Source organism: Mirounga leonina, unplaced genomic scaffold (assembly GCF_011800145.1).
Source record: "Mirounga leonina isolate KUSES-001 unplaced genomic scaffold, KU_Mleo_1.0 Mir_101595, whole genome shotgun sequence".
Lineage (NCBI taxonomy): Eukaryota > Metazoa > Chordata > Mammalia > Carnivora > Phocidae > Mirounga > Mirounga leonina.
Genome location: NW_023270158.1, coordinates 2,931,862 through 2,959,320, shown reverse-complemented (window position 1 = coordinate 2,959,320; position 27,459 = coordinate 2,931,862). Strand labels below are relative to the sequence as shown.

Below are 27,459 nucleotides of genomic sequence, written 5' to 3'. Positions count from 1 at the left end.
AGGAAGAGAATTACACCGCCCCCAGTCTGCTCTGCAGTTCAGTGGATCCATGTGACAAGTTCTGGCCAATGCACTGTGAGCAGGAGTCATGTGAGTCATATCCAGGACCAAGTATTTAACTGCTAGGGTGAGAAGCTATTTCTCTGTTGCAGCAATTATAGGAACAGGTGCTTGCCAGGGGAGGGGGGGTGCCACAAGATAAAGTAGCCAGGATCCTGAAGCCACCACATGGAGGGCAGCTGCCCTAGAGGGTCACCGCGACCCACTGCAAAGCAAGAAGTGACCCTGTATTTTGTTAAGACACTGGGATTTCAGTGGGATTTGTTTCACAGTTTATCGTAGGCAATGCAAACTAACACAAACACCTAATTTAGTAGGATGTCGTGAGGACTAAATGAGATGGTATCTGGCGGACACTAAGCCTTTAATAAAGATTAGTGGGATGATTTTGGCTCCCTGATGGTTAGCGCAAAAGGACTTTATTTCCCATAGTCAAGGTATCAGAATCTTCTCAGCTATTTAAGAGTTGTCCTACAAGGTTCCTGAACCCACTTTGAGGTTTATCAAGAACTTCACAGGACAGGCATGGACAGATGAGTGGTTTTTATCTCAAAATGAGGAAAAGGATAAAGTTCCTGCATGGCTGCATGAACTTATGAAAGTAACTCAGATCAGAGTAAATGAACAGAGGACTTCAGCACAGCCCTGGAATAACCACCTTCTTCACAGAGATTTGTAAACCCAATACTGAGGCAGTATAAATGATGCTCTGGGGCTTTACTTTTTAAGTTGTGGAAAGTGTTCAAACATTCACTGGGTTGGGGGCAGGGATGGCAAGATAAGAAAACGTTAAATCAAAACTTTGAGAAGCTAAATTCATTCTGCCAAAAGTCTGATAGCTCCATAGGACTTACTAATCATTAGAAGGGTGCTTCAGGAATTGGGGGATTAAAGGACGATCATGCATGATAGGACTCGCAGGGGCAGGAGCAGAAATAGGAGCGGTTCCACTCTAACTCTCCCACGTACTTGTCCCCTTGTCCCTAACAGAATTTCAAATGGCATTATATATTCTTCAAGAGGAAAATAAAACTACATGTTATTATTTTGCCACAGGCTCTAGAATTCCTGTCCCGATCTCCTTCTGCTGAAGAACAAAAACTATTTTAACGTCAAGTCCGTTAAAGGCATGAATCTCAGGTCACTCTCTGAATATTTTTCCCATTTCAAAAAGAAAAAGTAAGATACCTGCTAAGTTTTCTTACTTTATTTTACAACAGTTGGAAGAAGCAAGGAGAAATTCCACAAATGCTTATAACGGGCCTTAAGCCCACTAAAAATGGTTCTCATAAACAAGACAGCCATCATGGACAATCAAATACATAAACGGGAGATACTTACCACATTTAAGACTCTCTAGCCGTACAGGGAGGCCAGACTGTGCTGCAGCAATCAGTTTTAAGGCAATGTAAAACTGTGTTGGACCAAAACAACCAACCCGCTTTGCACCACACAGTTCTGTGATCTGAAAACAGACAAGAAAAACCAGGCTGAAAACCCCATTTCATAACAGGAAAATGAGACAAGCTATATTATGAAATCTCAAGGATTTCACAGCGTAGCTAACCAAAAACTCCCTGGAGAACCTATGTGTACACACTGGTTAGGGGTTTTTTCCACCAGTTTACAGAAAGATTTTCAATTCAGATAATTAAATTCTACCTACTCATGATGTTTCAGGACTGAGTGATTATTCCTCCTCTTTCAAAGACAAAAATAAAGGTGACAAAGATGGCTGTTACTGTTCTTACAAAAGACAGTGACTTGTTCAGGGGGTGGATACTAATGTACAAAGTCTAGAAGATCACTGGGGTGAAAAGAGAACAGGTTAGTCATTACCACTACTTGTGGATTATCCCAGCTGATCAAAACTAAAAGTGAATTAATTATTTTTAAAGTTTTCAGGCAACAGGATTTCCTAAGCATTGAAACTACATCACAAGTGCTCACTTCAGAGAACCAAAGGGGCGGGGGGGGGGGGGGGGGAGGTTCCTATGAACACAAATGTCTTTAAGATCTTGCAATCTTTAATTTGCAGACCTTAAATTAACACATATCCTATTGGTAGTTTAAAACTAACAAATATTCAATGACTTTTTAAAGTTATTTCAAAGTAATACTCAAAAGTTCAAATAAGAGTAAATGGGGTGAAGATCTAAAAAGGACCCTCCACTTCCTATGGCCCAGAGGAAAACATTATATTCTTTTAGAAATGTTCTATGCATATATATAGCACACACCTGTGTTTTTCCTCTTGTTTACTCAATACTTTATACAAACAGAATACCATATACTATTTTGCAACTTGTTTTCATTTAGCATTATCCCTTGAAAAAAAAAATCTTCTCTACCAGCAGAGTTAAAAATACATCTTTCTTTTAACAACTACATAATACTCTGCTATAAAGATACACCGTGGTTTCTTTTTTTTAGTTGGTCCTTATGGATGGGCTTTTAGATTTCCAAACTATAAACAGCCACTAATTAATCTTAAGAAAATTCCTATAAAAATTCAACTAGGATGTCAGCAAAAAATGGGGGGAATAAAGGCCTCCAAAAATTCTCTCCTCTATCAAAGCAATGAGAAAACTATGCAAAGGGACAGAACTCTGGAAATGAACCAAAGGCTCGCAGCAATCCAGGGAGCGTTTATTCAAGAAAAGCTGTGAATCTCAGGAAGAACACTGAGCTTTGTGGTATTTAACTGGCCTTACACCCAAGCCCCCATCCCAACTGCGGGCATCACTGTGGTTGCAGGCATCCCCAGCCTGCAGTCACAGTGAGACAAACAGCCTGGCAGCCACAGGAGGGGGCAGGACAGGGCTGGGCTTCTTCGATGTATACATTAGTGTTTGTCTTTCTCTTTCTCCCCTCCCCCCTCTCTCTCTCATTTTCCCTCTCTCTCTCATTTTCCCTCCCTCCCTTCTTCCCCCGCTCCCTTCTTTCCTTCTGATATTTCTAGTATTTCTCAGAGCAGGTGGTCTAACTCTCCTAGCCCTAGACTACAAGCTGGGGTTGGGGGGAGGGGGCGAGTACTGTCTTCTTGGCTGGATCCACCAAGAATGGAGCTTTCCTCATATGGAACTGGTGGAGGACAGGTGGGGAGCAGGTCATGGTTCAAATACTGCAGACTCACTGCTCTTACCAAGATTTAGGAGATTTTCTTGAATGTTTCTCCATTTGCTGTATGTCCTCAGGTCAATTTCCAACGACTTTAATTATTTTTTATATTTTTTTGTTACCATTTAAAATGTTGCTTCATTGGAGAGGGTCTGCTGAGTTTCTCAGGCTGCTGTTCCAAAAGTCTCAATCCTCCCCAGATTCACTGACTGGAGAAGCAATAGGATGTTATGGTAGAGAACAGCCCTTGGAGTAAATGACTTGGTTGTGAATCCTGGCCTGGGCACTAATTAGCTGTTTGCATAACCTAAGGCAAACTACTTAACTCTTGTGCCTCAGTCTCCCCATAAGTGTAAAAAGAGGTAACGGTAATTACCTCGAGAGCTAATTAGCAGCGCTGAAAATAGTGCCCATTCAATAAATGCACTGCTGTCTGATTTATTGATCCACTTGTCTTATTTTGTTCCCAGTCTAGGTGCATATTAGAATAACCTGAGGAGCTTCTGAAAAATACAGTTACCTATGCCCTACCCCCCAAAGATTCTGCTTTAGCTGGTAAATTGTGCAGCCCAGGCATGCGTATTTTTGCAAAGCTCTCAACGTAATTCTAATGTGCAGCCAAGGCTGAGAATTACTGCTCCTTCAGTGATCTCATTCCCTCTCCAGGCCTCAATTACCATCCAAATGATCACCAAATCACTCTCTCCAAACGTAACATCTCAGATGCTTCATGCACTTTTCCAAAACCCTAACACAGATACCCAATGCCATCTCAGACAATAACATAAATAAGCCCCTTCCCACATATCCTGGCACCTGTTAATTAATCTTGCTGATGTCAACTATTCCATATCCTAAATCAGAAACTTATCTCCAATGGCAACCATATCCAGTTGATCCTACCACTGACCCATGTCCCAAATCAAGGCTATCTTCTCCCCTGTCACAGCCTTAACCCTTCCTAATATCTCACCTGGCTACCGTGACAGATTTTCTAAATAGAATTCACACACTTAACCATACAGGGACAGATTTCTTTAACTTTTTTCTAACTTTATTCCATAGTTGGTAGTGTTCTCGCAACAAAACATGCAGGCACTAATACTGAGAGAGATGAAAAACCCGAGTGTGACTTTCAGGTAATAGTGAGTTTTCCTCAAGTGAAAAGTAGACATCAATACTAATTATCAGAATTTGTTTCAAGAAGAAATATAATATTCATATGGAAAAACATAGATACAGAAAAGCATACAAATCCTAAGTGTATAGTGTATGGGGAGATAAGTTTTCACAAATGGAACACAACTACATAACAAGCAGCCAGGATCAAGAAATAAAACATTACAAGTCTTCTAGAAGCCGCCCTGTGCAGCTCCTTTCAATCGCTACCCATATGCCATTTTCCTAACTTCTAATACCATAAATTAGTCTTGCCTTTTTCTGAACTTTATAGAGTCAAAGAGTATGTACCCATATGTCTGGCTTCTTTGTTCAATGTTATTTGTAACATTGTTCCAAGTTGCTGAGGAAAATTACGGTCCAATCATTTTAGTTGTTATTCAAATATTTGTGTGGATATATCACAAATTATCTATCCTTCTGCCACTATACATTTGGATGGTTTCCACTTTGGGTCTATTCTGAATCGTGCTGCTCTAATATTCTTGCTCATGTCTTGTCAAGACATGTAGAGCAGAATACATTGGCCTGAAATACATTTCTCTTTAGGTTTTTATCTAAGAGTGGTAATTGCTGGCTTACCAGATATGTGTATGTTTAGTGTTAGTAGATACGGCCACACTGCCACCAAGGGAGTTTGGGAATTCAGTTTGCTTTACGTCCTTGCCAACACTTGGTATTTTTAGGTTTTTTCATTTTCAGCATTCTAATGGGAGTGTGGTATAATATCTCATTGTAGTTTTACTTTGCATTTTTCTGAGAACTAGGAAGTTTATCACCTTTTCATAGGATCATAGGTATTATGGTCCTGAGACCAATCCCAAAACGTGAAGGGGGGGGTATCCCACACAGCACCAAGTAATTCTCCAGACAACGCTTGGGTATCCTACAGTTCAACTCAACTCTGACAGGATTACCTAGAGACAGCATCAGATTCCACAGATTAAGGGCTCAGTCCTCCAAGACTGCCCCCTTGGGCACCACCCCCCCACTTCAGACATAAGTCACAAGCCCAGGTTGTTACCAATTGGCTATAAATCAGATGTTCCCATGACCCCCTCCTCAGGTTTGGTTAATTGGCTACAACAGCTCACAGAACTCAACATTTTACTCAGTAGATTAAGTTTAGTATAAAAAAGGATATAACCCAGATACAGCCAAATGAAAGAAATGAATAGGGCAAGGTATGGGGGAGTGTGCAGTTTCTATAGCCTCTTGGGAGCACCACTCCACTCTCCCCAAATACCTGGTGCTCACCAACCCAGAAGCTCTCTGAAATCTGTCCTTTTGGGTTTTTATGGATGCTTCATTACATAAGCATGATTTGATTAAATCACTGACCACTGGCAATTGATTCAACCTCCAGCCCCCTCCCCGCCTGGAGGTTTGTGGGGGGCGGGTATCCAAAGTTCCAAACCTCGGATCACAAGGTTGGTTCCCTTGGCAACCAGCCCCCATCCTGGTTACCTGAGGGCTTACCCTAAGTCACCTTATTAACATTAAAAAAAGACACATTTACTGCTCCGATCACAGGAAATTCCAAGGGTTTTAGGGGCTCTGTGCTTTAGGAACTGGGCTGGAGACTAAATACATATTTCTTATTATAAACCACAACGTTACCACGGGCATGTGACCATTTATTTGCATGTGACCAATTCTCTACTAATCTCCATCAAATAGGGAGATGTGTTTGTTGTTCATCTGTTCATTCTCTGCCATATTGTCTATACTTAATAAATACTGGTTGAATAAATAATTTTTCTGACCCATACTCACCTCAGCTCATCTTGCAATTCCAGTTTGTCTTCCACAGTATCTGCATATTCTTCCTTTTGAAAGCTGACAATACTGTTATGCTTTAAGACATCTCATCCTGGAAGTCCACCATCCTCAAGACAATATTCTATCTCCTTAGTTTGGCATTAAAGTCCCTTCACAACCTCGCCCGGAACAGCTTCTCCAGTTTCATCTCTGAACATGGATGAAACACGGACACACAAACGAACACACACACACGCACTTCTGTAGCTGCATTCCATTTCTCCCACTGTCACAGACACATCTTGTACTTTCACTTCTCTGTATCTATGCACATGGTGCAGAAGATGGCAAACTAAATAGCCTTGAAGTCAAGGCTGGTTTGCAACACGGAAAACTAATTAGTTTTATAACTTAGGGCAAATTTATTTGAATCTGCCTGAAACCTAATTTCCTCATTTGTAAAACAGAGATAGTGCCTCCCTCATAGGACTATTGTGAAGGAAAAAATGAACTAGTGTACTAAATGAACCTAATACAATGCTTAGGGATATTCAGTAATTGCTGGGTTCCATCCCTTTTACCTGAAACTGGAACTTACTCCCTCCGTTCTTGAATGCTCTGTAGCTCCTTCCTTCCCAAGTCCCCAGGTATAGTTTATTTTCCCTGTGTATTCTCTGACTCTTCAAATATATATAAATGCCCACCCACCACATGATATACTGCCTCGGATTTGTTTCCAAATAAAAGGCGGGAGGGGAATAAGTAGAGCAGAGCGTATGGGTGCAACAAGCATGCCCCTGAGTTGAGAACTGTTTAAGTTGGGTGATGGCATTCATGGGGGTTCATTCTCCTACTCTGTCTGTACTTACATGTATGTTTGACATTCTCCACATTCAAGCTTTTTCATGTCTATTTCAGCACTTATCACATATTATAATTATCTGTTTATCTCTGCCTCCCATTAAATTGTCTTCTCTCCAAGGGCAAGGGGTAACTTCCATTCACCTCCCACCCAGCACAAGGACAGGCATCCAGGATGCAGTCAAAAAATTTTTCAATTAAGTGAATGAACCAACCCTCACAAAAAGTAACTGAGTTGTATAATACATCCCTTACTGTGAATATATGTTACACATCTTCAGATACAGGCTTGCCTATACATGGGAAAAAACACCAACATCATCAGTGTGGTTCCAGCATCAATATAGTTGTGTTGCAGAATAATCCCTAAAAAATTATAATCCTTGACATGCAAACAATTTAACTACTATTTCAGTGTTAATTTAATATCAAGTTAACCTTCAGATATTGCTTTGCCGTAAGTAATACATAGAACTGAAAAGCTCTTAACTAAAGGTAAATGAAATTGCTATTAAACCTCCATATTGGTACTTTGAGACCAACACTCAAATCTGACATTAGTAAACTGCTTTATTTACCTTGGAAAGTATCCTTTGGTCCCATACACCACTAGGATCACTGCTTTGTAGCAAACGTGGAACATACACACATAAATGAGGTAAGCCCATAGGTCACTTTTCTTGCTCTTTGTACACTAACCCTCCAAGAGACATGCCAAGAAATTTCTGAAATATTCAAGCCATAAGGAAGACAAAGTAATTATTATAAGCCTTTGGAACTTACGTATGGACCCTTGTAAGACTGAAATGTCTCAATTCAAAAAAGAGGTTAATTTTCTAAGTTTTGTTTCTCAAGGTTCAAGATGTTCTAAATCTAAATTAAATTCTCCATGGAAAAGCTCTAAATTGTAGGTAGAAATATTTTAACACAAACTGAAGAAAATAAGGTGGTGCTTTATTCCCAAGTACTCAATTAGCAGGAGATATTTTATATAATTGCTCCTTCAAACAGTCCAAGTTGCCAAGCCTTGCTCAAAATAAAGAAAAAATAGAAAGATTCCACTCCTTTTTTTTAGTCTAAACTCCAAACCTGTAACTCTCAGCTGGATCCACCTCAGATTACACGTTGTGCAAATTTCTGACACAGAACAAGAACCTATGGACTCATATTTGTTTTCTCAGGTGGAAGGCCAGAGATGAGGGGGAAAAAAAGGAATGGATGAAATCAATTCCTTACAGCTTACAGATGTACACTAAACTGTGGGGGTGCTGGATACGAATCAGAAAAACTCACCGACCATTTGGGAGGAACCTGGACAAAGTTCTGGAAGAAGATTGAAGGCCACTAAACTAGCTTCCCTCCAACCTAATTCTGAAAGATTAAGTGACTGTGCTGAGTAATCAGTCCACACATGTTCCAGTTTCCCTGAAATAATACTTTCTTTCCTAACTGAAATGTAATAAATTTTCAGAGCTATTTAAAAGTTGGAATAAGCTTCTCTCTTTCAAGTATTTTTTAAAGACTTCCTTAGAAAGATTTAAAATTGTAAAAAGTCTTGTTGGGAGGGGTTGAAAGAATTCTGCAAGAGCACCAGTGGACCCTTATTTACTATTCTTTCTCTGCTGTAGCTGCCGAGTTCAGATTCTTTGCTCACACATCGACTACTTCAAGTCCTGCCCTTAGACTCATGCAATTTCACCACACCATCCTTCACACTCCCTCCATGAGATCTTATTGAAACAAGATCACCCCCAACTCAAAGGAACTTTCAGGGCTCCTCGTTCCCTTTCCTGTAAAACCCAGACTCCTGAGCATGGCTTTTGAGGCCCTCCCATCTGGCCTAAACAACCTTTCCAACAATCCCACGTCTGCCTCCTCCCCACCCTGCATCTAAGGCTTCAGCCACTCCAGATGCCAACCAGTCTCTCAACACGTAAGAGCCACTCAAACCTATGGGCACCTGGTGTGTCCCCTGCCTGGAAGCCAGAGGTCTCCCCACTTCATTACCCGCAAGACTCATTCTCCAGATTACCTCAAGACCAACCTTATGTTTGCAACCTTAACTCCATATGGCATGTTTTCTGCATTCCAATAACCCTCCTCACTAGCTTTCTATCACATCACTAGCCTTGTAATATAGCCAAGTCTGTATTTTGGTCATTGTCTCCACTGTACTCCCAACTCCTTCCCCATCCCCCAAGTGCCCAGCCCAAGGCAAGAGTATATCTTTATCATGTGTACCCGAGGACTCATATTTTACAATGCTTGCTATTTTTCAGTTGCTCAATTAATGTTTGCTGAATTAATTCATTTCACAGCCTGTAGTAACAGAATCACTCCTCTTTCTCTCATCTTGTAATTACTTTTACAAGTGGCTGCTAAATTGGCTTCAGTCATTTCACACCATATAGCCATAAGAGTTCCCACAGGAATATAAGAGAATATCAACTTATCTGTTCCATCCCTGCTCAGGTAGGAAGGACTGGTTAGGATCAAAGCACGAGGAAAGGCCTCATCATGCCTTTGCCTCAGAGCCCAGAACACCTCAGTGATGCTCCACCAGCTAGGTGCTCCAGAGATGCACACTGCAGGCTTCTTCCTTCAAGCCTCCTTCTTCTCAGCAAATCCGCAGGAGATGTCAGCCCCCAAGTAGGCACCCTCAACAATAGAAATATAGAGGAATATTTGAAGGACATGCTTACAAGTTGTACCAGCTGAAGAGTCAGGTCAACCATCCTGAGTTTTCCTTTCCTGTTCATTTACACATTCTAAAAATCAAGAGGAATTTTCAGTCCAGAGGTACCTGGGTGAGCTGCCCAAGAAAATATGAACCCCCATATCCAAATACTCAACATCAAGTACCACAGTATATGCCTAAGCCAAACTAGCACACTGTTAACGAGAAGACAGACATTCAGTGCTTAGGCATAATTTCAGACAGAAAAGCCCACTAATACCTGGAAATACTTAACACTTTAAAATGTATTAGGCACCTCCCCATTAAAAGCATTGTGTTCGGGCCTTGCTACGAAGTGAGCAGCACTGAACAAAATAACTTACTCTTTTCTCTCTCTCACTCTCTCACTCCCTCCCTCCCCCACCCCTAAATACTTTACTATTCACCTCCCCAAAACAGAGATATTCTCCTACACCATCCCACCATCATCACATCTCAGGAAATCAACATTAATATCATCATACAACATATGATCCATACTCAGGCTCCCTCAATTGTCCTATAAATGGCCTACAGAACTCTTCCTCTTTCATATCCAAGATTTAATTAATGTTTATGCATTACATTTTTATCTTATCTCTCCTTAATCTTCCCTTAATCTAGCACCATCTCCCTTGGTTATTCATGACACTGAATCCTTTCAAGAGTGCACAGTGTTCCTGCACAATGTTCCACATTTTAGATTTGTCTGTTTCCTTATAACATTCACATCAAACATTTCTGGCAGAAACACCACATAGGTGATACTGTGATATAGTAAGAGGTACACATCAGTGAGGGGCACATAATGTCAGAACATCCCACCATTGGTTACCAAGCCTGGCCATTTGGTTAAGGTGGTGACAGCCAGATCTCTCCATTGTAAAAACATGTTTTCACTTAATAATTGCAGACCATTCTATCCCCTGACAAATCGGCTTTTCAATCTGTTAAATACTAATTCTAAGTAAGTCTAGCTAAATTACATCAACATCTATAGAACTGGAATCCTAATTCAAAATCACAACAAAGATGGGGAGATTATTTATTCCATGTGGTATGTGTCATTACCTCCAGTTTATGCACAAATAAACACAACTTAGTTAAGTGAGATGTTCAAGGTCACAAGTTCGGAGCCAATACTCAAACTTACACATGCATGTGTCCAAAGCTCATGGTCTTCCCATTACAACAGGGGTTGGAAAACTAATGTTCACAAGCCAAACCTGGATCATTGCCTGGTTTTGTATGGCCCATGAGCTGAGAATGGTTTTTACAGATGAACATTTGCAATCAATCTGATGATCACGGAATGATAACTTTGAATCCCATTAGGTAAAATGTTATCCCAAAAACAAGAATCCCATGTTTCTTACTAGCAGAACTGTATTACAAAAAAAAAAAACACACACACACACACACACAAAAATGGTACTGGATTATTGTATTTTGAATTTTGTCAATAAAAAGTTTGTGGAAGTTTGCTTTGTTTCTTGTTATATAAGTACCTATATAATGTCCTCAATTTTGCCTCTTGGCCTACAAAGCCTAAAAATATTTACTACCAGGCCCTTTACAGAAAGGGTTACCAACCCCTGCACAACAACACACTGCCTCCCTGAGCTATACTTTATATCCTTGCAGATATCCTCAATAGCCATGCAGAAAGGATATTTTCTTGAAATAATCAGCTATACTAAGTAAATGCCAGCTTAAAGAGTGAACACTTCCATTAGGAAAGAACACAGGGGCCTGGGTGGCTCAGTCGGTTAAGCGCCTGCCTTAGACTCAGGTCATGATCTCTGGGTCCTGGGATCGAGCCGGGCATAGTTGGGCTCCCTGCTCATGCTTCTCCCACTCCCTCTGCCCTTCCCCCTGCTCATGTGCTCACTCAAGCGTGCGCTCTCTTTCCCCCTCTCAAATAAATAAAATAAAATCTTTTAAAAAAAGAACACACATGTATTTACCCCCCATTTTCTACCCATTTATATACATTTGTTTAAAATTTTCCAAAGCTTTTGAACGAGGGCTTCCTACACAACTACATATTTTCACAGCAACCAACTGGAGCAACTGGATGCCAGATTTCAGTTAGAAGCAAAATTTATGCAATAATTAACACCCTAAAAATATGATTCTGCCCTTTTTTCCAGCTTGGAGGTATAACTGACAAATAATGTCATATAAAGTATACATTGTGATTATTCTCTATACATACCCATTATGAAAGGATCCCCCCAGAGTTAATTAACATATTCATCACCTCACCTATTTACTTCTGTGTGTGTGTGAGAACACTTAAGTTCTACTCTCTTAGCTAATTTCAATTATACCATACAGTGTTATAAACTATACTCACCATGTTTAACATTAGATCCTAGATGTTATACATCTTATAACTGAAAATGTGTACCCTTTTACCATCCTCTCCCCCTTTCCTCCACCCCCTACCCACCCCAGCCCCTGACAACCACCATTCTATTCTGTTTCCATGAGTTTGACTTTTTATTTCCTCCCAAGATTCCACATTGAAGTGATGCCATATAGTATTTGTCTGTGCCTGGCTTATTTCACTTATTTGCTTTTTATTTTAAAGGGGAAAAGGTATTATAAATCTTCATAATCATTCTTTGAAAATGTCCTTACGCATTTGTGAAAACATAATGATCCAAGTCCTCTCAACGTGTAAGCTCCTCCCAAGTTGCAAATCAATTTTGGAAGCTACATTATCTTTCAGATTCCCCATGATGCCATTTAATTTAAGGTCAGAGAATCTATAATAAAATTATAGGCCGAATCCAGCCCAGATGCTAAAAACAGGCTGTCCTGGCAGAGGTTACAGCCCAGACCTGGTTTGCCAGCATTCTTGGCCCAAGGCCTAAAATTCACCCCAGTAGTGGGGAAGACCTAGCCTGCCACTCTGGCTCAGATGAAATCTGAACAGGGAAAAGACTCTCAGCAAAAAATCAGGAACTTGTACACTGCTAGTGAAAACACAGATTGGTATGACATCCAGAGACCATGTGGCAATATCCCTAAGAATTATAATCAACTTTTTGATCTAGGAATTCTACCTCCATGAATTTATATTCCATTTTACACAATTAAATGACATATGTACAAGGTCATTCAATACATATTGTCTAAGATACAGATTGGAAAACACCTAGAGGTCCCTCATATAAAATATTAGTTCAATCAACTGTGGTTCATCCACACAACAGAATTCTAGGCAGCTTTAGTAGACATGTGTCATATCTGTGATTACCCATCGTCTTTTGAAAGCTTTTCTTTTTGGAGAAATTTCTCATATTACAAGTCTCGCCTCCCAACTTGAAGGCTGAGAATCAAATTCCTAGGCTTCTTTGCAGGTAAATTGCAAACATGTGACCACAGCTCCACTGATCAGACATATGCACACATGACTTCACTTGGGAAGTAAGAAATATAAGGGAAGAGAAGCTGCTCAGAGCATCTGCTTTTGCAGGTGGGAAGCTGCAGTAGCTGCAAAGCTGCCTTCCTGGCTCAGGATGACAATGGAAGCACCTGCAGTCAAGGTAAATCCCTGCTATCTGCTGCTCAGTGTGGGCAGGAGCACAGGTGGCTTCCACTTAATACCTGTGCTATGCGGGGCTTGGAAAGTTAGATGCTGGCCTGTTCCTCCAGCCTCCAAACAATTGTACCAGTTACCTGAAGTCCTAATCCCTCTTTGAATTAACTATCTAGAGTGGATTCAGCTGTCTGCCACAAAAAAACAAAAACCACGAACTAAAGAAGAATGAGGAAGCTCCTTGTATAATGCATGGAAAGATCATCAGGTTAAACTGTTGAAACAGAAAAGGCAAGGTGCACAATATGGGTATAGGAGGTTCTTATTTTAAGGGGGTTGACTGTAGACACATTTATTTATACATTCATACGCTATCTCTGGAAGTTGAAGCTAACAAACTTGGCTGCCAGCTGCCCTCCAGGGGACGGGGAAGGGGGAGGGGGAGGGGGAAGGGGAAGGGGAAGGGAAGGGGAAGGGGAAGGGAAGGGGAAGGGTTGGCCAAGGCACAGGGATAGGGAAGAGTTTGCTGTATTTCATATTATACCTTTTGATTTTTGAATTTCGTACATGTATTATCTACTTAAAATGAATTCAAAAAAGTTGTGAGGAGTAAGAGACAAAAGCCTAAGCTCACGTCAGCAGAAAATATTATAGACACACCCCAGAACCATTCCCCTCCCACTTGCTCTAAGTGCAATTTCAAAACAAAGTGCCCAGCTGGACAAAGCTGCAACAATCCTCACTCACCGAGCCCACATTTAACACACAAACACAGTGCTCTTTCCTCTAAATTGTCAACACAGACCAAGGCAGCAGCTTGCTTTATGAAAATGAGTTATCTTTGTCAAAGGTAGCTCTAACTGGGTGACCAAGGGGAATGCACCTGACCTCCCTTGGTCTCAAGTCTCATCTAATGGAATGAAGCACTCTGACTAGATTGGACACAAGGCTTTTTCTAGATCCATAAATTTTATAAATATGAATTTTATGAGTAAAAGCTAAAATTACAGTTTGAACCTCTCCCTCTGGCACTTACCACTTCTACTTTGTATTATGATTCTCAGTATACCTGTACATCCCCCTACAAGGCCACAAGTCTCTTGAGGGCAAGTCCAGAATTGCATTCCCCACAGCACCCATCCCATTGATTTCCCACTAAGAACGCTTATGGAATACTTTAAATATGCCCTACTGAGTTTTAACTCTTCACTGCACTGAGAGAACCCCTATAAATGTTGTCTTGTACCACTGAATTGTGGTACACCACCCTATTCAAAAAAAATTATGTGAATACACCACCCTATTCAAAAAAAATTTTTCAGATTTAAAGGATCAGAGACACTACCTGATTCCAGGAGAGAAAGCACCTCAGGTGAGTTCAGGTAAGTCATTTTGTAATCACCTGATTCCAAGCAAACAAAGCCAAAGAGAAATACAACATATTCCCCCAGAACTTTGAATTTACTCAGTTTTTTTGTTTTGTTTTTGCAGGAGGGAGATCACTTTTGAATTGAAACAAAGAAATATGTTAAGGAGTTGAGCATGAAACTAATATGGTTCCTAAAGATGAGAATTCAAAGGAATTCTACACTCAAGCTAACTGCTTTGGTTTTTGCACAATGGATTGGCATACATTGGTCGGACAGAGTGATTCTACAGATTTTATCATGCACCTATACTGTCGTTAGGAGTGAGGAAAGATTATAGGTAGTGATGACATTTGATGACAATGATTTATTATGACTTTTATAAACTAGGCCTTTGGAAAGACAAGCTGTCCAACTGGCTGCACACGTGCAGGCACACATCTCAGGGTCAGGAGTTCCTCAGGGTTGTCACCTGCCCGAGGACAAATTGGGATATAACACTTCGAACTGAGCTGAGGGGAAGAGTGCAATGAGAGTGAACCACCCAGGTACTAAGGAAGCATCCTGCCCACCCCAAGAAGACAGTCACTGTGATGTAGAACAGTATAGGGGGAAAGAACAATAGAATCAACAGCAAGAACATCTACTGAGGGCTGACCATGTGCCAGGCAGTGATTTAAATGCCAGGAATCGATGAGATGAAGAAACGCACACACGCACACACACAGAGTCTTGACACTAGAAACTGAATTAAAATGCAACGGCGGGGGCGCCTGGGTGGCTCAGTTGGTTAAGCGACTGCCTTCGGCTCAGGTCATGATCCTGGAGTCCCGGGATCAAGTCCCACATCGGGCTCCCTGCTCGGCGGGGAGCCTGCTTCTGCCTCTGACCTTCCCCCCTCTCATGTGCTCTCTCTCATTCTGTCTCAAATAAATAAATCTTTAAAAAAAAAATGCAACGGCAGCTCAGATTACAAAAGAAAATTCATTTTAGGATGCTGGCCCTGGTTTCTAGGCTCTGCACATCACAAACTTTTGTACAGCTGGAGGCAGCAAAATCTCAGGTGAACACACATGCACTGCCAAGATTACATAAAGCTTTTACTGGTTCTGGCAACTCAGACTTTTCTCAACAGCCAAAGGATTCACTTTTCAGACTGTTTACTTTAGACATTTTTAGTGCTTTTCAAAAATAAAATTAGAGGTTGGGGTTATTTGGTATTTTTGTAAGTTTGTTCATTTCAGTCCCTTCTATGTATCTTTTATTTTATACACAGTCATGCATGCCCAGGCACACATGCACTCACTCATACACACATTCCCGTTTCAAACTAGTGCCTTGATGAGAGAAATAGAGCATGCCAAGGCACCTCACATCAGTGGAGCACCCATATATTATATACAAATCCTTGAAATGTTTTGGGAGGGGATGAACGAATGGAAATTAAGTCTCAGATCACATTAGAGTTCTCACTCTCCAACCTAAACCCAGACAGATCAGACCCTCCAGCACAGAGTTAAACTCATACCAAAAATAGCACTTTTTGATGGGGTAGGCAATCTGACTTCATTAATTGGGTTTCTTTGTCAAATTCTTTGTGAAGACTCTTTCAACTGGTAAAACAACAAATGCTCCTCTCCCCTCCTTGACGTTCTGGCAGCCTCCTTGCAAGAAAGCTGGCCCCCTCAAAGCAGGCTATACTGCAGGGCACTGAAACCGGAAATGGGCCCCCTCCCTGTTCATTGACTATTCTCCCCACAGCAGGGCCTCATGACAACCAGCACAGTAAGTCCCCCAGTGTCATCATAGCAAATGCAAATGGATTCTTCGGCCCAACTAGCCAGAACCCAGCTCCAAGTCCACTCTGCTATTGGTCCTACTGTGACTTAATGGCCATATTATATTAAGGAGACTAACCTCTTTCCAGGACCAAATCCCCTTTCTCTGCCCCAGCAATAAACATCCATCCTCTTCCCCCCTCTAGCTTAACAGACACCCATCATCTAAGGCCTGGCCTTGCTCTCAACTGTCTGTCCTTGTCCTGCACCTCACCCCCAGGTACCCACTGACACTTCCCTGACACCCAAACCCCCAAACTTTCCCTGCTCTTAGGTCTCCTGTCACTGAGTTATGCTTGCCAGGAGGGACATCCCTAGGATCCAAGTGGATCTCCTATGTTGTACCTTGAATGACCTCTAGACACTATTCCATCAGCGGGGATAGACTTTGCATTGCCTGGTCTGAGACAATCCACCCATCCCCCCCTAAACTGGCACCCCCACCACAATGGATGAGCTGAGGTCTAGGTCCTGATTTCTCCCAAGACAATCTACCCAAGTACAATCCACTCTCACAAGCTATGCCTAGAGATTTGACAACTTAGACATATTTGACACAGAAAGAATAGTCCCTACCCTCCAAGAGTTTATAATCTTTTATGGACTTAATGTTTGTGGCCCCCCCAAATTCATCTGTTAAAACCCTACCCCTCAATGTGATGGTATTAAAAGATGGGGCCTTTGGGAGCTGATGAGGATTAGATGAGATCATGAGGGTAGAGACCCCATGAACGGAATTTGTACCCTTATAGTCACAAGACAGTCTGCTTCCCTCTTTCTGCCATGTCAGGACACACACACAGCAAGAAGCTGGCTGCCTGCAACCCAGAAGAGAACCCTCACCAGAACTTGACCATGCTGGCACCCTGACCTTGGAATTCCAGCCTTTAGAACTATCAGAAATAAATTTCTGTTGTTTATAAGCCACTCGGTTTATGGTATTTTGTTACAGCAGCCTAAGCTAAACATGATCTGATTGGGATATGTGCATCCAAGAAGTTTGAGAAGAAGGATTAACATTTCTCAAGCACCTACTACACAATCTCCAAGCATTATGCTTTCCTATGTATTATTTCTAATACTTAAACTAATCCTACATAAATGGTTTTGCAGATAGGCACTTCAGGATTCAGGATGGTTATCAGAGAAATTCTGGAAAATGAGAAATGACCTGAATTTAAAGATCTTGCCGCTCAGCAATTCATATTATAAATGTCAGTCACATAAACCAAATTCACTGCACAAATAGGCAACCCCTTATGTTCACTAAGATACCATTCATTCATTCATTCATTCTCTTAGGTGGTGCACTGTGGCAGTGAATGGAGTCTCTTTGGGCCTACCAACTAAAAGACACATACTGTTTGTACCTTGGCAACCAGAGATACATGCAAATTAGGGCCCACTTATTTTTTGGACTTCCAAATGGCCAAGAGCACACATCTGTGAGAAAGGGAGCAGGTGTAAAGGGTACAAGCGCAGACTATTTTCTCTCCATAGAACCAAGGAATGAACCTCAAAGCCGGTTTCATCCTAACTGTGCTAAAATGGAGCTAACCAGAGTACAAAACAGAAAGTAATGAACATTTTGCAGTTTTTCTTTTGGCTGCCCAGCTTCACAACACCTTGCCAATGTTTATGAAATTTTCTACCTGCCTTCAGCTAAATAAGTTAAAAATTATGTCAGATACTCAGTTTCCTAATTTCAGCTCAATCAGGGTATGGACACAGTCCCTCAGCTTGGTCAGACACACCACAGGGCACTTGAATCAGTAACAACTATGCAAAGCATCAGGAAGAGCAGATCACTGTTTTCTGAAAACAGCAGCGACGTCAGTTCCCAGGGGCAACAGGGGTGCCGAGCCCCACACCTGAGGTCCAGTGCAGGCAAAGAGAGGTATACCTGGAGGCACCCAATATTCAGTAGCTACAGTTCTCGCATCTTCACCAGACCAAATCTGTGGCATGATATGGGCTGCAGTTCTAGCAGTGCTGCCCCTTAGGCACTTTTCAAGCCTTTTCCAGCTTTCTTAGGAAAAGACTGAGCTACCCAATAAACTCTTTTTCTGCTTAAATTACCCACAGGTAATTTCTGTTACTAACATGATTGTGTCACAACTCCGGAGTGTTATAGAGAACAGGTCAAAAGTGAGCCTTAATTGGCCCAGAGCATCCAAACTCAGCTCTATCAATTATCTATTGCTGCATAACCAACCACCCCAAAACTTTAGTCCTTAAAACATTTATTTAGTGCATAATTTTGGGGTCAGCAATTTGGACTGAGCTCAGGTCGGCAATTTTATTGATGTGGACCAGACTCTGCTGAGATCAGGTGGGGCTCACTTATGCTTCCACAGTTGGCTATGGGGTTGACTGGGGGCCTCCATCCTCCTCCACGTATCTTCTCATTCAGCAGGTGAGCCCGTGCTTTTCCACTTGGGGGCAGAGCTCCCAAAGCAGCAAGAACTGAAGGTGAAATGCTTCTTCAGACCAAGGCTCAAAACTTGCACAAGGTCACTTCTACTATATTCTATGACTAAAGCAAGTCACAAGACCAGACAACACTCTAAGGATGGAGACATAGACTCCACATCTTGATGATGATGATGATGATGATGCTCAGTCGGTTAGGTGTCTGACTCTTGCTTTTGGCTTCAGTCATGATCTCAGGGTCATGAGATCGAGCCCCACATTGGGCACCACACTCAGCATGGCATCTGCTTGAGATTCTTTCCCCCTTTTTCCCTCCCCCTCTGTCCCTCCCCCAGCTTGCACTCCCTCTCTCTCCAAAATAAATAAAATCTTTTAAAAAAAAAAGAAGATGCACAGTATTGGGGGAATTTTGCAATCTACCATAGCTGACAGATAAACAGCACAATGGGGAAGCTGTCACAATAGTGACAACCCTATGGATTCCCATTTATTACAACTGCTTATATCCAGAATCTGTGCTCTCATCACCATTTCCATTAACCTACCACCACTGTCAGCCACTAAACCAACAACAGCTAAATAGAAGCAATAAATACATAGTACTGAGACCACGAACTCCACAGACTGTAAACAGTTAGATACAGGGGAGGCCCCTTGGATCTCCCATACTGCAGGGCACGCTAAAGATCATGAACTGAACTCATGTGGCATTGGACACCAGCTCTCTAAGCTATGGGCCTGCCTTTCTACAAACCTCAGCTTTCCTCCCCCACAGCTCACAATCAGCATTTTCTGCATATGAACAAATGGGTAGTTTGATCACTTCAAGCAAAGGACTAGTTAATACCCCTCAATTTACAGAAAAACTTACTATAACTTCAAGAGAATCTAAAAAAGCTCTGCTCTGAATTTGTTTATTAGGATCTTGAAGAGGTTTAACCATATCCTCTTAAATTGGCAAGAGCCACTTAAACTGGCAGACCCCACAAACTGAAACTCGATGTTTCCCTGACAACTGTTGAACTGAGACAGGAAAGGCTCTTGTGAGAAGTCTCCATGGAAACCACCCAGTCCTTGCATCTACCATTTACCTTATTCTTTGGTTGGCATTCAAGCACATCAAATTAGCAATAAAAACGTAAGGAAGTTGGGAAGGCTTTGGAGCAATGAAGATTGTCTATGTTTGGTACACTGAGATTTTCCAGGAAAAAGAAAGCATACTCAGTCCAAATGTCTCAGGACTTAGATTAAGAAGCGTCTGCATGCCCAACCCATTTTTAAAAATACTCTAGGAAGTTTTAAAACACAGTGTACTGGTTTCCCTAGGGCTGCTATGACAAAGTACCACAAGCTGGACAGCTTAAAACAAAAAAATTCATTGTCTCACATTTTTGGAGGCTGGAAGTCCAAAATCAAGGTATCAACAGGATTGGTTCCTTATTTTTTTTTTTTAAGATTTTATTTATTTATTTCAGACAGAGAGCGAGCGAGCAAGCACGAGTGGGATGGGGGTGGGGCCCAGAGAGAGAAGCAGGCTCCAGGCTGAGCAGGGAGCCCGACACGGGGCTTGATCCCAGGACCCCAGGATCATGACTGGAGCTGAAGGCAGACACTTAACCGACTGAGCCACCCAGGCCCTATGTACCTTCCTAATGGAAGTGTTCATTCTTTAAGCTGGCATTTACTTAGCATAGCGGATTATTTCAAGAAAATATCCTTTCTGCATGGCTATTGAGGATATCTGCAAGGATATAAAGTATAGCTCAGGGAGGCAGTGTGTTGTTGTGCAGGGGTTGGTAACCCTTTCTGTAAAAGGCCTGGTAGTAAATATTTTTAGGCTTTGTAGGCCAAGAGGCAAAATTGAGGACATTATATAGGTACTTACATAACAAGAAACAAAGCAAACTTCCACAAACTTTTTATTGACAAAATTCAAAATACAATAATCTAGTACAATTTTTGGGTTTGTTTTTGTTTTTGTTTTGTAATACAGTTCTGCTAGTAAGAAACATGGGATTCTTGTTTTGGGGATAACATTTTACCTAACGGGATTCAAAGTTATCATTCCGCGATCATCAAATTGATTGCAAATGTTCATCTGTAAAAACCATTCTCAGCTCATGGGCCATACAAAACCAGGCAATGATCCAGATTTGGCTCATGAACATTAGTTTTCCAACCCCTGCTGTAATGGGAAGACCATGAGCTTTGGTTCTTCTAAGAGCCAACAGCTTCTAAGAGCTCTAAGGGAAAATCTGTTCCATGCCTCTCTCCTAACACCTGGGAGCCCCAAGAGTTCCTTGGCTTGTAAATACGTCACTCCAATCTTCATCTTCACATGGCATTCTCGTTATGTGGACTAGGAGCCCACCCTACTCCAGTATGACCTCATCTTAACTTGATTACATCTACAAAGAACTATTTCCAAATAAGGCCACATTTCAAGGTACTGGGGGTTAGAACTTCAACATATCTTTTTGCAGGGACACAATTTAACCCATAACATACAGCTTTTATATAAAGTATTTGATTTTACCTATTCACTAAGTGTTTGTTAAAGCAAATTGATAGTTCCATTTAATTTATGGCTTAATCAAAATAGAAAGTTCATACTTGTTCACACTGCTGCACTTAGCTACTGAAATCTGAGCAAATGCAGCCTTTATTCTGAATGGTCATGTGCCCAACTAAAAACTGGAGTTTCTACTGCAAAAGAGAAGGGAATGAACATCAGCGAACAAACGGAAATCTCTATCACATAGGCAAAGAGAAAAAAAATCACTCAGGAAAAACAAGTCCAGTGTCCAGATACTCTGGCCCTTAGTTAAGAACACACTGCAAAAATGAGATCATAAAAGTTAACGGTGCTTGGAAACGACCCTGAAACTGAAATGAAGAAACTAGTATGTGTCTAGCAGAAAACCAGAGACAAAAGGCACACAAAGGGCATACAGAAAATAGCTTCCTAAATTAAAAACACTTGAAGAAAAAAGTCAATCATACACCTACATACAGGGACTCACATGGACCCATTTCAGAACAAAAATGGGCCAGAACCTTGGAACACCACCAAATTAAAAAATGCTACCTTATTTATTATTTCTGATTCTTCTGACTCTGATCTTTGTAGATCCTGTTGTATTTTTTCTTTCTTAAATGCTTTTTTAAAAATTAAACTATTTTGAGATAATTGTAGATTCACATGCAGTTTTAAGAAATGACAGGGGAAAGATCCTGTGTATCCTTTACCCAATTTCCCCTGAATAATAACATCTTGTAAAACTACAGTACAAGAACACAACCAGCATACTGACATTGATACAGTCAAGATAGAGAACAGAAAATTTCCTTCACCACAAGGATCTCTCATGCTGTCCTTTTATACCAATCACTTTACTCCTGCCCATGCCCCTCAGGCCCTGAGAACCACTAATCTCTTCTCCATTTCTATATCCATAGTTCATTCTCTTTTATTGCTGAGTAGTATTCCATGGTATGGATGTACCAATATGTTTAACCATTTACCCACTGAAGGACATCTGTGTCATTTCCAGTTATGGGCTATTAAGAATCAAGCTGCTATAAACATTTGTGCACAGGTTTTTGGGTAAACATAAATCTTCATTTCTCTGGGATAAATGCCCAGGAATGCAATTGCTGGATCATATGGTATATTCAGTGTTTTAAAAAAAAAAAACTGCCAAACTGTTTTCCAGAGGGGCTACATCACTGTACCATCTCGTCAGCAAGCTATGAATGATCTCGTTTCTCAGCAGCCTCATCAGAATTTGGTGACGTCACTATTTTTTATTTTAGCCATTCTGCTAGGTATGTAGTGATCTCTCACTGTGGCTTTAATTTGCATTTCCCTAATGGCTAATGATGTTGAACATCCTTTCATGTGCTTATTTGTCATCTGTCTATATATCCTTTTCAGAGAAATATCTCTCTTGCCCATTCTCTAACTGGATTGTTTGTTTTCTTACTGTTGAGTTTTGACAGTTCTTTATATATTATAGTCTTTTGTCAAATATGTGATGTACAAATACTTTCTCCACTCTGTAGCTTGTCTCTTAAAGTCTTTCTCAGAATAAGAATTATTAATTTTGATGGAATCTAATTTATCATTTTTTTCCTTTTATGGATCATACCTTTGGTGTCAAGTCTAAAAAGTCTTTGCCTAGCCCTAGGTCCTAAAGACTTATGTTTTTTTTTTAATTTATAGTTTTATGTTTAATATTTAAGTTTGTGATCTAGTTTGTGTTTTTAATATATAAATATATACACATATGAATAAAATACACATATATATGTATACACACACACACACACACACAAATAATGTTAAGCTGAGAGAAGGGATAGTGGAGTTAAAGGTCCTTCCATTGTCCAGGAGAAAGATAAAGATAAAACTTAATGGTAATAATTTTTTACGAAAGCATCCCCTAAACACCTCCTCTTAGGTTCAGAAGGTGGAAAAACCTCCATCTCCCCTCATTTCATTGCTTTTCAGCCAAATCAAAGTAAAATCATTCACCCCACTAGCATCACTGGGTGGCAAGATGCTATGTGTCTCTAATAAATCCCTCCTTAAAATATCTATAAGAGTACTCACCAGTGCCAAACCATCCATCTCCATGCTCTTCACTGCCAGGATGACCAACCATCCTGGTTTGCCTAGGGCTGAGGGGGTTCCCAGGATGTGGGTCTTCCAGTGCTAAAACTGAGAAAGTCCAAGGTGGTCACCCTACTTCCAGCTCCAACAGCCCATACTCGTGAAATGGATTGAGTGAGGTATGAGTAGCTCCTCTCTTTTCCACTCACTTCTAGTGAGCAGGTCACCAAGTGGAACTCATTAAAGTCAAGCACACAGGCTCACCTATAAATGCCACCTTTTAAGTGCTCCCCAAATGATGTTTTTGAAAGCACATAAACTCCTTGGCTCCTCAAAGGTACAGTGTGTCAACAAGTTAGCTGAAACAGAACCCATGGATATTTTATCAGGCTCTGTTTTCTCACTTTCTAGATCCCACTGTCCTACTAAAGAATACCAGTATGCAGCAGAGAAACAAAATCTATTTTAATCTAAGAGAATTGGGAAACTTCCAAAGAGCACTGACCTGAAAAATCTTGACACAGCAGAGGAAATCAATTTTCTACCAAAGCCATGCAGAGGATTAGACTCAGATTTAGGCCAATAAAAGATTTACATTCCATCCAAGTCCCAATATAACATGATGCACAGATGAAAACATGCTTGTGAGCTGACATAACTGGCACACATCACAAAGTCCAAAGAAGTCAGCTCTTAAGAACACATGTCCCAAAGGTAAAAACACACAATATGTAAGTTGTACAAAATATTCTGATGAATCATAACATAATCAATCTTTCAAACGTATTTTTATAATTAGTTTTTATTCTCATCTTGGCCTCTTTTCAAAATGACTGCCCACAAAACTTCAGGATCAGAAAATAACATCAGTCATGCATTTATAATGATCAAAAAATTCTTAAAATTGATAATAGATATCTTAAAATTTAAAAAAACCTCCAGCTTCCCACCTTTCAAATATTAGACAACTGGGGCACCTGGGTGGCTCAGTCGGTTGGGCATCTGCCTTCAGCTCAGGTCATGATCCCAGGGTTCTGGGATCGAGCCCCGTGGCGGGCTCCCTGCTCGGCAGGGAGTCTGCTTCTCCCTCTCCCTCTGCCCCTCCACCCCACTTGTGCTGTATCTATTGCGTGCTCTCTCTCTTTTCTTTCTCAAATAAATAAAATCTTTTTTAAAAAAATATTAGACAACTACTCCACCCACATGCCACACACATGCAGACAATTTGACATTATACCTCATTCTTATTATAACCTCTGTTAATAATGATAAAATCTCCTGTACAAAGCTACACTTAGAACCAAAAGTACTGGTGACCAGCTTGACCTTGACTGACCTGGGCACCTGTACTAGGCAGTGTGCAATGAGAAGGCAGTTCTCAGGTGGCCACCTATTTCTGGCTACAGTGAAAATTAAAATTAAAGCTGCCTTTCATGGTGCTCTTCACTTTTGCAAATTTTCTTCAAATCCTTATTTTTTTTCAATCTTCCTATGTCTAAGAAAGAAAATATGATGCATAGGATGTCAAGTCAATAGAAAAAGTCAAGGAAAGCTATCACTGTGTAAATGAAGCATGACATTGGGACAGCAGGAGTCAAGATCAAAAGTGAGTGAGCCAGCCTCTGTGTAGAATTGGTCACATCCAACTAAACACAATTTTGAAAGGAAAAGGAAAATACTTAAAGGAAGCAAAAAGCTCTAAGCCAATGCAATCAACAGTGGTTAAAAGTGATGGGCTGATTCCCGGGGTGGAAACGTTTTTGATTTCATGGTTGCACGATTAGACACAGTAAATCCATATACCTCTGTTTCCAGTCAAGGCCTATCTTCTATTCCCCAAAGCTCAAACCAAGTTAAAATAAACAAAAGTACAGTTAAACTGCTTCAGGAAGAGGACCCATTAACATCTTCAAGCTTCAGGAAAACCTAATTCAACCTCAGAGATACACAGAAAAACTCAGTTCTGAATTTGTTTCAACAAACCCCCTTTCCAACAGGCACTAGATTGATGGGCACCACACATTAAATGGAAGGGGTGCTTCCCAGAAATAGATGAATAAAGAAAGGAAAGGCTCCTGCAAGAAGTCTCCATGGAAACCACCCAGTCCTTGCATCTACCATTTATCTTCTATTTTGGCTGTCATTCAAGCACACCAAATCAGCAATAAAAACATAAAGAAGTTGGAAAGGCTTTGGAATTGAAGAATTCAGTGTTTGGTACATGGAGATTTTCCAGGAAAAAAAGAAAGCACCAGCAGTCTGAACTTCTCAGGACTCAAGAGGCCTCTGCTAGCTCAGCCCATTAAAAAACAAATCCCCCAAAGGAGTGTGTTTGTCATGATGAGCACCGGGTGATGTATGGAATTGTTGAATCACTATATTGCACACCTAGAACTAATACTACACTGTATGTTAACTGGAATTTAAATAAAAACTTAAAAAAATTCCCCAAATGAAGTGTTTGCAACACAGCTTTTATAGTATGTATTTGATTTTGTCCATTCATTAAATACTTCTAAAAGTAAATTTATATTTCCATTTATGTTGTGAATGATTTGGGTATTTTAAAGTTAGAAATTCTGATTTGGAATTTTAAAATATGAAAAGGAAATACAACTTACAATTTTGCGACTATGGGAAATAAGGATCCTACACATGTTCTAACCAGTGTCCCAGATGGGCCCCAGTGATGTCCACATCCTAGTATTCATGATGCCCTTGTATAGCCCTTTTCCACACTGTTTCAGGGCTATCTGTGTGATCACTGTGTGATCCATCTCCAATTGGGCCTTCGGATGGCTGAGGCCTGGATGACAACTTGACTGCAACCCCAGGAGTGACTGTGAGCCAGAACCACCAGCTTAACTTCTGGATTCCTGAGTCTCAGAAGCTGTGTGATCAACTGGCAGAAGTGATGATCTCTGAGGTGAGGACATAAAAGATACTGTGGCTTCTTAAAAAAGGGTGGGGGGATGCCTGGTTGGCTCAGTCAGTAGAGCATGCGACTCCCGATCTCAGGGTTGTGTGTTCAAGCCCCAGATTGGTCATAGAGCTTACTTTAAAATATATATACATAAAAATACACATACTGTGTGACTTCTATCTTGCTATCTCTCTCAGATCCCTCACTCTGGGGGAAGCCATCTGCTATGTCATGAAGACATTTGAGCAGCCCTAAGGAGACATGTGGTGAGAAACTGAGGCCTCCTGCCAACAGCCATGTAAGTGAGCCATCGTGGAAGCAGATCGTCCATCTCCAATTGGGCCTTCGGATGGCTGAGGCCTGGATGACAACTTGACTGCAACCCCAGGAGTGACTGTGAGCCAGAACCACCAGCTTAACTTCTGGATTCCTGAGTCTCAGAAGCTATGTGAGATAATAAATGTTTGTTGTTTTAAAGTGCTAAATTTTGAGGTGATTCTTTATGTAGCCAATAGAAAGCTAATACACCACAAACTATTACCACTCAGGCATTGCCTGCCTTCCTTTAGGTTGAAACCAATGCTAAAGAGATAGTATAGGATTGTGTAAAGGACAGGGTTCTGCAGGCAAATATACCTGGGTCAAATCCCAGGGATTTAACAGTGATCTACTGAATGCAGCCCATCATAGACTGGAAAACCTTTTCTTCTTAAACTTTTGTCATAGTAATATCTTATCCTCTGAAGGCAAATTCTCAAATGAAAGTCAAAGTTGCCTGCAAAGTACTTTGCAGGGCCCACACAAGAGGCAACAGAAAATAATTCCCTTTTGACCTTTAACTTTTTTTTTTTTAATATTTTTGATGATAGGCACTTAACTAGGAAACTGCTTTCTTAAACTGTGGTCAGAATAATAAGATATGATAACTCTTATACTCTGCACTCTATTAGGAAAGAGGTTCTTCATTTTTTATGCCATGGACTCTCTGCCAGTCTGGTAAAGCCTTATGGATCCCTTTTAGGAATGACATTTTTAA

General features: G+C 40.9%; 1 protein-coding gene across 1 annotated transcript in view; it reads right to left on the bottom strand.

The window, feature by feature from the left end:
* REPS2 (RALBP1 associated Eps domain containing 2) overlaps positions 1-27,459 on the bottom strand; it is a 216,897-nt gene that overhangs the window by 158,009 nt on the left and 31,429 nt on the right. Inside the window, exon 2 of the mRNA XM_035000243.1 lies at positions 1,402-1,525. Within this exon, the coding sequence (XP_034856134.1) occupies positions 1,402-1,525 (124 nt within the window). The remainder of the gene's footprint in view (positions 1-1,401; positions 1,526-27,459) is intronic.